At 36.0% G+C, this 12,825-nt stretch overlaps 1 protein-coding gene across 3 annotated transcripts in view; it reads right to left on the reverse strand.

The window, feature by feature from the left end:
• The window catches only part of LOC121974929, a 113,571-nt gene that overhangs the window by 54,896 nt on the left and 45,850 nt on the right, over window positions 1–12,825 (reverse strand). For all 3 annotated transcript variants that reach the window (XR_006110154.1, XM_042526217.1, XM_042526216.1), the window contains exons 20-21: window positions 1,593–1,740; window positions 1,387–1,487 (exon numbers count right to left, since the gene is read on the reverse strand). Coding sequence is in view for 2 of the 3 variants with exons in the window: in XM_042526217.1 (XP_042382151.1) it covers window positions 1,387–1,487; window positions 1,593–1,740 (249 nt within the window). In the remaining variant the exon portion in view is untranslated. The remainder of the gene's footprint in view (window positions 1–1,386; window positions 1,488–1,592; window positions 1,741–12,825) is intronic.

Genomic DNA, 12,825 nt, shown 5'->3' on the forward strand with positions numbered 1-12,825 from the left:
ACTAAAATAAACAAATAAAAAAAAAATTATTATATATTTTAAAAATTAAAATAAATAAAATATTTAATTAATTAGATAATTTTATTAGGATTTAATTAAGCCTCTTTGAATTATCCTCATCCATCCTTGGAATTGTTTTAATTAAAAAAACTTTGAATTAAAAAACCTATACGCGTCGCGACTACCGCAACCCCCAGCCTCGGGGTCGCGCGACCGCGGGGGTCGTGCGGCCCCCCTGCGTGGCCGCGGGTGTCATGACGCCCTTTGCACGACCGCGGGCATCGCAACACTCCTCTAGCATCGCCGCAAGCATCACGGCTGCTTTTGGGACTGGTGTCAGTTCGTGCCGATGTCCGTCGATGGGCGGAATGAGATGTTTCGCCCGTTTCAACCAATTCGGCACAAAATCTCAATCCCTAGTTAGGACCTTGGCTATTCTTCCCATCCAATAGCTTGTATATTGCCATTTATTAGCACTCGTGTTGAGATCCCTACCCTATAGTTCTCTTTTGATGTGGTACCACCATTAGACCTAACCGCGGACCATGTCTGTAACTAGGTCCACGGATCGGTTACCCGTTGACCTAGTTATCAAGCCTGAACGATAACCGGCCCGACCCCCAACCAGGCCGATCACGATTCATTTTATTATAGATAATATATTTTTATCGATGGAAATTTGTTAAAAATACTGATATTGCATAGATTTGAACCTAGATCTCTTGGGGTGAAAGTCAAATGTCCTATCCATATGATTTATCATATTGGCATCTATGATTGTTAGTTAATTTTTTAATAACTAATCAATAGTTTTCTTTTTCCATATAAAAAGAAGAGTACTAGAGTAAATAATAATAATTTATAAATTATTAATTAATTAAGAGAATTTTGTTAGTTAATTTATAAATTTTTAATTTTTAAAATATAATAATAATCTTGAACCATGGTGAACAATGCATGAACCATGAGCTGGCTGTTCCGAACAGTGATCCGTAACCGTCTTGAACGGTTAAGGTTAAGGCCGACCCTAGGAACCGTCAAACCGTCAATTCCGAACTATTGAACCGTTGATTTTGAACCGTGGTCAGATCTGTCCATGGTCAGGTCTGTCCACCATGTTCCACTAATGCCACTACCTCATTACCAATTTAGGTCACAATGAGCCAGTAGAATGGCATGTGCTACCCATTATCAGCAGCAGGAAGAGAGATTCAATTTCATGCTTTCTCCTTCGTATCTTAAATTCTTCTTTTTAGAAATAATTACAAAGAGTTGAACAGACATGTAAAAGTACCTCAGCTTTCCAGATATCCATAATAAAGAATTATTAATCCAATAAGTATTACATTGCAAACAATGTCCAGATACTGCAAAAAATAGGAATACCTCTGTGAATTCTTGATCAGGACTTTGAGCAAGCATAGAAACCTCAATTTCAGCTTCATGATTTTCAGACAGCTCTGCTTCAAAATCCTCATCAAAGGCCACTGCAAAAAAAAGAGGATTTATAAGGACAATGGGGCAACCTTTTGCACTACTCTTGAAGAAAAACAAAACAGTTGAGTCAGCAAATATAGTGGGGAAAAATACACCAGAGCCATATAGTGTCAGCAACTTCAACTCTTTTATATAATATTTAATTGTTGCCGGATACAACAGCAACAGTCCTGTTAAGTGTAAAGCTCCAAGTCGAATGGTGCGGGGACTTCTTTTGCCATCATCAAGAAGTTTTCCAACGAACTGCAAGATAACAGGGAATTAAGTTGATAAATAATTTTGGCAGAGGATTATTTAATGACATAATATATCAGGAAAAAGTAACAAAAACAGAAAAAGACTCCCCTATTCCATTCTAATTAACATTCTAGCACCAATAAGAACTGATGGATGACAATGAATAAACAAACACAGAAAATGGAAATGACTGACAAATTAACCCTCCAATAAAATGAGTAGCTAAGCTAAAATCAAACAGCAGAGTATGTGCCATGAATATAAACATCATATTTATATGCTAAAACTACTCTTGAATAGAATCTCCAACCATAAGCAACAACCATCATCAAACTTCTTGAGAACTACATTACAATCTTCACAAAACTGTGTCCAAAGCATATTTTATGTGTAAAAAGCAAGAAAAAATAGGTAAATTTTAACTAGAGTAATGTTTAACACTAATACAGAATATTTAAAGTATCTAGGCACAACACAGGACAACCTGTCCATAGGAATCTGTCTTTGTGATTGTAGTGTTCTCATTTATATCTATGTAGGAAAACATTTAGGTTACCAGCAGAAGCAGTATATAAATTATGCAGTTCATGGATGTCAGAAGAGAAAATGAGAAACAAAAACAGGAATCTAATATGTGAACTGTCTACATTTTGTATAGCAGAGACTCCAATACCTAGGTAATGAATGTGATCAAGTAAACATTGAAGGAATATTGAGAATCCAGAGCTAATGAGGTGAAAAGAAAGGACTCAGCTTTAATCAATTCTGCTGACATCATGCAGATGTGGGATAGAGGATATATTGGAATTCAAATGGTTGTGGAAAAGATTCCTCTGAGAAAAGGATCTGGAAAAGGTTCAAGATAATGAAGAAAAAAGAAACCATTTTACTGGAATGTCACAGATCAGCTTCTACTCCAGTCAGATAACTTGACCTCAGTTAGAAAAATTTGATAACTAGCAAATCTATCATGGTAGCATGTAGCAAATTGATCCGTATGTTATCTATCTAATTTTTTCAACTCAAAAGAAGACAGACATGAAACTGCATTAGGTAATGAGCTATAGACTAGAAGGATAAAGGAAAAGGAAAGATAATACAAGGATAAGTAAGAAAGAACGGAAAAAAAAACTTCCAATGCTCCAGCATCAAGACAGCATAGAGTTTAAGTTTGTCAAGCTGCAACAAAATTTAACAAGGAGTTGACCTGAATGAAAAATTTAACAAATACATACCCAACACAGAAAATTAAGAATGCTCAAAATCACACAATCTATCAATGGGAACTTGATCACAACAATGGAACATCAAGAAGAGTGGAAGAGATAGGAGGATAATGGTGTTAAGAACCAAAGATTGTCACATCCATAGGTGTGGTTTACAATTCAAAGTGATGACATTTTAAAGCCAACGTTCAAAATCTCAAGTTGTGCTGTATTGGAGTATAGGTCTTTGACTAAAATAATATTGTTTAGGGAAATGACAAAGGAGATAAAGAAGACAGAAAAAGAGAACTACTGACTTTGCGTCCCATTTGGAATGCTATAGTTTTCACGTTATGTTGTACGAACACAAACTACAAAAAATATTAGTTCAATTCATCTACACGTTATATTATACTAACAGGTGTCGAATATCTACATCATAAAATACTCATCGATAATTGACACAGCGACATAAGATAAATTACTTGTTCCGAATCTAAATAATATCAAGTTTTGATAATTTATTGATTCAATCGTGTTACCAGCATGATACGAGATTTCAAACCAACGTTAAAGCAATGAATAAACAAAATTTAACATAAATATTAAAGCTCTTTGTTCCAAAAGAATGTTCCATTAATACAATAACTAGTCTAAGTTAGGCACACAATTCACAAGGTTGTATCATCAAGGATATGCATTCATTCCATTTGTTCCTTCCCGATGTTATCAGTTATGAAGAGAGTGAACAAATAAGTACAATTATAACTTAGCCTTGGAAGGATACATATCAACTGTGCTACTAGCATAATATGAGATTTCAAACCATGGTTAAAGCAATAGATAAACAAATTTAACATAAGTATTGAGGTTTCTTGTTTCAAAAGAATATTCCATCAACACAATAGTTGGTCTAAGTTAGGTACAAGATTCACGAGGTTGGGTCACCAAGGATATGCATTCATTCCATATGTTCCTTCTCAATGCTATCAATTATGAAGAGAGTGAACAAAGCAATACAGTTATAACTTAGCTTCCTACCTCAAATATATTAGACATAAGTTAGAAGCATGCTAGCTTAGATGCTCAGTGTTACATGCCTCCCTCTCTGTCTCACAAACCATTTTTTCCTAGTTTCTTAGTGCTCATCAAGACCTACCATTCTAAATTGCTCTAGTGCCTCATCCTCCTCTTAACTCCACGACACCTTCATATGGTCCACAATCCTAAGTATTATGGTTGACGAATCTACTTGCACACCCCTAATCATCTCAATGAATGATAGACCATCCCTCAATACAATCTCCTCATTTTCTCCTCTAAACCTCTAGAGCATACTATGGATTGAAATTCCGTGTCGGGCGGCACGGACGATTTTTACCGTTTCATTGGGGAACCGAAATCAGCACCCTAGGCGTGACCGTTTCAAGCGCGTGTCGCGAGCTGCAGAGCGTCCCAAATACATCACCAGACGCTTCCGGTGCCACCAAAGGTGTCGTCGGACGCATCTAGCGGCGCCGGAGGTGTTGCGGGGCGCCTGATGCATTGTGTCAGAGGAGTCACGACGTGACTCTTCTGGCAGAGCCCAAAGCGTAACGCAACGCTTCCGGGGCCGCTGGAAGTGTCGTCGGACACTTTCGGTGCCGACGGAGGCATTGTCGGACACCTTTGGAGCCACTGGAGGCGTGAGGGGAGCCGGAGGCGTAGCGGGTGCACGTCGCGGGCGCAGGTCGTGGGCGTGCGTCACGGGACTGTGCAAAATGAATGGTAATTCAAACAATTTTCATTCACAAGTGTGATATTTTGAAGAGTCTTTTATAAATCCTAATTAAATTATCTTAATAAAATATAAAAAAAATATTTAAAAATATTTAAAAATTTTAAAAATTATAAATTTTTAAAAATTATAAATTTTTAAAATTTATTATGAAATTGTTTTTGCAGTTTTAAATTTTATTTAAAAATTCTAAAAATCCTAAAAAATTTTATAAAAATTCTAATAAATTAAATTTATATTCGGATTTTTTTAATTATTGTGTATTTTTTTACTGTTTTAATATTTAATTGATATTTTAATATTTATTATTATTTTAAATATATATTATTTAAATTAATAATTAATTAAATGAATAAATAATTAATTTATATAATTATTATATATAAAATAGTATCTTTGTATTAATTTATATAATTATGATTAATTAATCTGGGTACTGGAGAACTTTAGAGGTTACCTAAGCAAATGTTAACCCATGTTTCCATCTGATTCACGCTACTCCTTTTAGTATTAGTAAGATAACAAGATAACATATTATGATGTATTAATTTTAATTTGAATTATTGATAGATCAATTTTTTTTTAAAACTACATTCAATTATTTTTTCAATCAATACTAAGTTGTTAATAATGGAGAACTTATATAAAATCAATATATAATTTATTTTAAAATTATACACAATAAATATATTTATCTAATAATTACTATATATAAATAAAAAAATACCGAAACTTTATCGGCATGGCACGATACGATACTGAAACTGTATCGTTCCAGTCTGCACCGAAACCTCGGCATAGATCGAAATTTTAAACCTTGGAACATACTGAAAGCACCTATGGGGGAAATTATTCTACATGAAACCCTAGGTAGTCCCCATCTAGGTTTATATAGGTATTATTGACAAAGACGAATGTTATAGGTAGACCCCTTACATATTGCATATTTTCATAGTGTATAAGCCCACATCTAATTTATCCTATCACATATGCTCATAACACTCCCCTCATGCCAGTTAGAATACATTGTACAGATCACCTTATGATAAATAAATTCAACTTTAAATTTCTTAGCATTTTGGTTAGCAAATCTAATGACTGATCAATGAAACTAATAAAGCAATCGTGATTTTATTTAACTGCAATTCATTCCGTTGAAATGGCAATCCATCTCTATATGCTTAATACTTTTATAAATAGAGGACGGTGTCTTATCTGAAGAGTACCCTAAAGAAAGCTATTTTATTTCATGATTGATGTTTTGCTCTGACTGTGAGATACTCTAATGCATCTAGAAATTGCATTATCTGAAAGAAAATAAGCAAACAATGGTTATAAGGTCAAGTGCAAAGGTTGAATATAAAGTGATGATCTTCGCAACATGAGATCTCATTTGGGTTAAGCATCTAATGATCAAGCTAAGATACACCCTGTAGGACCAATGAAGGTTTTTTATGGCAATTAAAACAATGATGCATATAGTGTTGAGAACTAAGTATAAAGAGATTGAGCGGTCCAATAAAATTTTATATTTAATTAGTTCAGACACTTAGTAGGTTTGTTAACCAAATTGTTAAGAGGGCTTAAAAGCTAATGGATTCAATGTTATACACATTGTATAATTGATTTTTACAGTAAAGCTTCATTGGCTCTATAGGGCATGTCTTAGCTCGTTCATTAGATGTTTAACCCAAGTGAGCTCTCATGTTGCTAAAGTCATCACTTAATATTCTACCAACGCACTCAATCTTATTACCAATATTTACCTCTTGTTGTTCTAGAAAAAGGTTCCATTCTAAGAGAACACAATAGTCAGATATAGACTACCTATCTATAGGAGACCCTACCTAGTCTGCATTAGAGTATCTCACAATTAGAATACAACATTAATCACAAAATAAAATAACTGCCTAGAGAACTTTTCGAATAACATAGAATCCAATTAGTTGTTATGCCAAATCTCATGACATGAATTCTCGCCAAACTAGTCGATTAGACTAATAGCAAATGAGCCTTTTATATTTCACAAGGTCAATTAGTGGCTCCGCTTATCTTGATACTACTGAGTGATCTATATAACTCCTAGTCATGTTGTAAAGAAGGAAAAGAAGAGCTAGACTTCTCGAATCATTTGAATTCGTATAGTGATTTCATCAACTTGCAAACTAGACCAATCTCCCAGTAATTAAGTAGTGAACCTAGAGGTTTCTTTATATGAACCTCCTTTGAAAGAAAATCATAAAGGAGGAAGACAATTTTGATGGCAAGATGATGTAGGGGCAGCGAAAGGAGAAAAGGAGTGATCGTGGCTACTAAAGAGAATGTATCAAGGTAGTCAACATTATAAATCTAGGTGTAGTACTTGGTCACAAGCTAGCTTTAAATTGATCAACATTGTCATCAAGTGAATATTAGAGTAAGAAAACTAATCTACAATCTATTATAAACTTCCTAAGATAAAGATGAACCAATTTCTAGTGTTATTAAAATGTAAAGCATTCATCTCGTCTACTATAGTCTAACTCTATCAAGGTTCAAAATCTCAAGTCATGCAAAAATTTTGATCTTTGACTAGAATGATAGTGTTTCAATATTGTGTCAATGTTTAGATGCATGGTGTCAATAATGTATTGGAGCTGAAAAAGAAAGGAGATGAAATATAAGAAAAAGGCATTGTTTATGTCGAGCGTGGTTTTAAATCTTGTGTCATGCCAAGCGAAACAATTGAAACATACCATTCCAATAAATTATCGAAACTCGATACCACTTAGCACACACAATATCTCCTTCCTTTGCTTCATCTCCTTCCTTCTTCAACTACACATTGGAGCATTAGCACAATATTGTAACTATATTTTTGCTTGGCATGGCTCAAGATTTTGAACTTTGATGTCGAATGATATCGAGTTTCGGTGATTTATCGGAATGATATGTTTTAACCATTTCGCCAGTATAACTATGTAGTAATGTGGCAATTTGTGTTTTGTTAATCGTCTCATTAATCAGTCATGTTATTCGAGTCATTAATGGGTCATGTTACTTGAGTCCTTCAAAAAATATACAAAATAATATAAACTAATTATATTTTAAAAACAATGATATCAGATATAAGATTATCTAAACCTCAAAAAAAAATTAAGTTATATAACACAAAAGTTATTCTTGCCATGTTTAATATTGTTAGATCTAGTTGAAAGCAATGAAATCTCTAAATTGGTGGCTGGAGAGCAAAATTTTTAAATATGTTGAAGCATCTTCATGCGGTGGATATCGACTATACACTAGTAGATGAGGTGTATCAGGTGTTGAACCTAAAGGTAGGGATTCCCACAACTAGGGTGGGGAATGATAACGGTGTTGGAGTATATAAAACTATACAAGTGACTTGGATAGAGATAGGGTAGATAGAAAGAGAGACTCATAGGCCACATCAGCAAAGATAAAGGCAGAACATGACACAATAAGAGTAGCAATTGATAGCCTTCTAGAGGTGTGAATAACAAAAGTACAAGATACAGACTATGGTAATAACTTATCACTGCCAAGGGATACGACATAAACAAAGTAAGTGAACCTAATGACCTTGGTGGAAGGCAATAGATGGCATCTTAACGGAAAGAGAATAGTGAAGGGGATTTGACTAAGAAGGGTGAAGGATGGTATACGATTGATAAGATCCCATGTGGGAATAGCATTACCCCAGAACAAAGCAGGCAGAAGCTTATACTAGAGGAGAGTCGTATCAATTTCACCTATGTTGATCTTTCAATTCTACCACACCATTTATTGAAGTGTGTGTAATGTAAAGACTATGAAGAAGACCATATCTCGATGGGAATGATAAACAAATAAGAGAACTATTTCATAGCATTATCACCACTTAAAATCTTAAAAGAGGTGCCAAATTGATTTTTAATTTCCCTATAAAAAGAAAAAGTTCAAAATGTCTATTTATTAGAAGCACCATGTCATTCTACAATAATTATCCATGGAAGTTGCAAAATATTTGAAGTTAAAGCACATCAAAATGAATCAAAGCAATAAGGTGAATAGGAACACTTTATGGATACTTCTAGTGAAAGTGAACTTAATATGTTTACCCAGTTAACCTGACTTACATTCAAGAGACTGAAGACTAGAATGACTAGTAATCATTTGCTTCAAGTTCTAACGAGGAAGATGACCAAGATAATTGTATAGCTAGAGAGACGGGTTGGCAAAGAGAGTTGAGACAATCTAGGCATATTCAACTAGTAAAGTTCTTGAGACACATGTCAAAATCTAATCACCTTACTCATCTTTAAATTTTGAATAGAAACAGAAGTAGCATCAAATGTGACAAAACAATTCAACGATCGATCAATTAAGTTTACTAATAGACAATAAGCTCGATAAAAATTTATAAGTACAGGGAAAAAAAATAAAGAATGGGTGAAAGTGAAACATCTCTAATGTCCTTAACCAAAGAGTGAAATACATTGGCTATCCAAACATGGTAGAATTCGTGAGTAACAAGACTACAGAGAAACAAAATGAGTTTCTAGAAATATGTGCATAAGCCCTTGATTATATAAGATAGCCTAGAACTATAAGATAGACAGTAATTCAATCTACTTCCGTGGGCAAATGCGGTAACTAGCTGGTATGATCTTGGCTGAGATAATGCATTAGCAATCACTTAGAGTTGAAAAAATCAAAAGCACTCCCTTGCAAGAACAATAGTGGTGTAATTCAACTAAGAAGATTGAGGAACATCAGATTGGGTAGACAAGTTCTGTGAAACGGATGACTTGTGGGAAATCTATATAGAGAATAGCAAGAATCTTAATGTGCCCAAATCTACCACAATCAGTAGTCATCTCGGTTTTGCCTTTACATAACTAGAATAGGTTACAAATTACATAAGATACTCGAGAGATATCATTCATGTAGAGGGTTTGAGAATGTGTTCAAGAACCATAACAAAAAAGAAGCAGAATGCACATCAATCTAGGGTCAACAAACTTCTACAGGACAGCAAGAAGTTAGTCATCAATTTGCAACTATATGGCTCGAGTGGGCTCTGGAACCTCAAGTACTCGAGCAGTGAGATACTACAACTTTCCTTGACGCATGAACAATACGCAAATAACTACAACCCAAGAAAGATAATTCTTCAGTTCAATTTCACCATGGTAATCGTCATAGACCCAAAGAGCTTAGGAGAGGTGATAGCAGTCGTCATGGAAGATACAGAACATAAACTCAACAGGTGATTCATCGACGAATTACCTTGATAGCTTTGGTACCATGTGGGAGGAAATTATTCTTCAAGAAACTCTTACTAACTCCCCTATGACAAATAAAGAATTCACCTTATACAAAACAAATTAGCAGATGTGGGAGGAAATTATTCTTCAAGAAATCCTAAATAGCTCCCCTCTACCTTGATACTAGTGTTGTCAAATAAAGAATTTTTTTGTACAAAACATATTTACATGAGTTCATAAACCAGTGGCATCTAATAAGAGCCCAAAATACACCCCTAGAAGCACATCTCCCACTCGTTGATGGCAAAACCTTCGCAATTTTTACATTATCTGACAAGATCCCAAGTCTAATGCCAATATCCTTGATGCGCTCCCTCGTAGAATCTTCTCATCCATTTTGCCTCACCACCAACACAATCTTTCCTTGCATCCAACCTTAAAACAACCACACCAATTAAAGCAATTGAAAAAACCTGCATGTACAAAATAAATCCCATCTTCCTCTACTATATTGCATCCCTCTCCCTCTCTAGTTCCTGCAAACCAACCTGCCTGCAACAAACCGTAACAGTCCTTCCTATGAAACCACCCCTCGACTACAAAGTTTCTCCTACAACAAACCTTCCCAAAGTTATTGCTACTCTATAGATCTCACAGATACAACACCTGTAGATCTGCTCTGTGGAAATTAGCAAAAAAAAAAACTGCAAATTTGTTTTAGCAGATCAGAAGATTCCTACTAGAGAAACACCTCAACGAGCTTATCTTCACGTAGCATTTGATTCAAGACCACTCTAAGAGGAATACCACCTCATCCGAACTACTATAGCTTCTCTTTGCTTCTTTAAATCTCCACTTCCTCAAATTTATAAGGTGGGCTCTTGTTAGCCCACATGTAAAGCAATATGTTAAGGTTTGAAGGTTCAATAAGAGCAATGCTTCAGGCCATCCAATGCTCTCCTCTTACACATCATCCACATTGTGGCTACTGACCTTCAAGACTACCTCCACATCATCAGTCATGCCATCATTTCTCATCTAGAAGAGAAACTGTTATCACCAGCTCAAGTAATGATCACATCATCCCATGAGAACACAAATCATCCATAGGGCTCACGAGAACCATCAGATCTAGTGTAGAAGATGAATAATAATCCTTGTATTGATAGGCATTTTAGAGATACCTTGTCATCCCACAAATTGAGGATACAATCCTAAAGTGGGTTTATGTCATCTGGTCTTAGCTTATACTAGTAATAGGAAATTTACACAATGCTCAGTCGTTCATCAGCTTTGTCCATGTCCAATGCAAACTAAAGTTATTAGTAGAACCATCAATTTGAGAGGTGAGGTGATGGTAACAAAAACCACTGTAGATTGTTCAGGAGATTATAACCCTAACATGTGTACATGTTGTATTCTATAACTTTCCACTTACTATCAACGTTTAAGAAATTGAACTGTCACCTAGCATTGCCAAAATATATTTTTCCCATTGGGAGATCAAGACTCAGAAGTGAGATGCATAGGGTTTGGTCAGTTTTGCCTGTGTCACAATAGTGTGTCTCATGTGAAGAGTAGGAATGGGCAATGCATTTGTTTGTCTCAATCAGCATGGATAGTGTGGAAAAAACAATCTTGGCAGTAAAATCAATCTTGGCAGATTTATTATTTATTGTAGATTTGATTTGATTTGCTATAATTAATTAGGAGATATTCTATAATTAATTATTTTGATTTCTTAAGTAGGAGTATGTGACTTGTATATAGAGAATTTACAGATATTGAAATAGAGCAAGATATTTTCTTGAAAACTTTCATGGTATCAAAACCATCCTAACCTAAATCCAGTTCTACCCGGCCATCGTTGCCAACTTCCATCTTTTTTGACTAGAACATCTCTTCTGTAAAATACCACAACAAAATAATAATTAAATAATAAAGTTTAATAGACGAATAACCTTAATGGAATTTTTAGAAATTTTCTGAGAATTTTTCGGAGCTCGTATGACGAATTTAAGGGGATGAATTTATAGGTTAAGTGAAAGCTTGTTTGGATATCCCAATTAAAGTGGGAGTTGATTGAGGAGTGTACTTAGGATTTGATTAAGCAAAACCTACGTTAGGATTATAAAAAGCTATTTTGTTTATTTTATTTATTTCTCTCCTCTCCCTCACACCGATTCTCCTACCCGATCCCTAATCTCTGTCGAACCCTTGCTCCCGACGCCAAACCCCTCCTCCCTCTCGCTGCGATCCCGACTTCTCCTTATTCATCTCTCGAACCCACCGCGCCACCTTCTCCTCTCCATCGCCGCTTCTTCCTTCTCCTCTCGTTACCACCGACCACCACGGCTCGACGCCGGCCGTTAGCCCTTCCACATCTTCTTCGTCACCCGATGTCGAGTCGTCCTTGTCATTCTAGCGATCATTGACGCTATCCTACCCCGATTCTTACCCGATGCCATTGTCTATGTGCGATGTCCGATCGCGCCAGCGCCGCCCTACGCCGCCATTGCTTGAAGGGAGGAGTCGATGAAAGGAGCTATGGGAGCCTTTCTCTCTCCCTCGTTTGCAGATCTAAGTAGAACGATGGCCAATGCCACCGGTGAGGGCATCGCCGCGAGTCCTCACCAACAAACAGTGATGCCGCTGCCCTATTCCCTGAGCGCCGAAGCCACTCGATCTAGCCATTGGCGGTCTGAGAGCCATTGGCGCATATTTTTCCCCGTGTAATCACTGTTCCCATAATTTCTCCCCATGTGCACGACCGATCGTCGGAGGCACGGCTGCCTTCGAGAGCCGATGATGCTACAATGCCAAGATTGAAGCCACATCGTCCTCGGTCGTGCCCTAGCGC

The sequence above is a fragment of the Zingiber officinale genome, chromosome 4B (assembly GCF_018446385.1).
Source record: "Zingiber officinale cultivar Zhangliang chromosome 4B, Zo_v1.1, whole genome shotgun sequence".
Taxonomy (NCBI): Eukaryota; Viridiplantae; Streptophyta; class Magnoliopsida; order Zingiberales; family Zingiberaceae; genus Zingiber; species Zingiber officinale.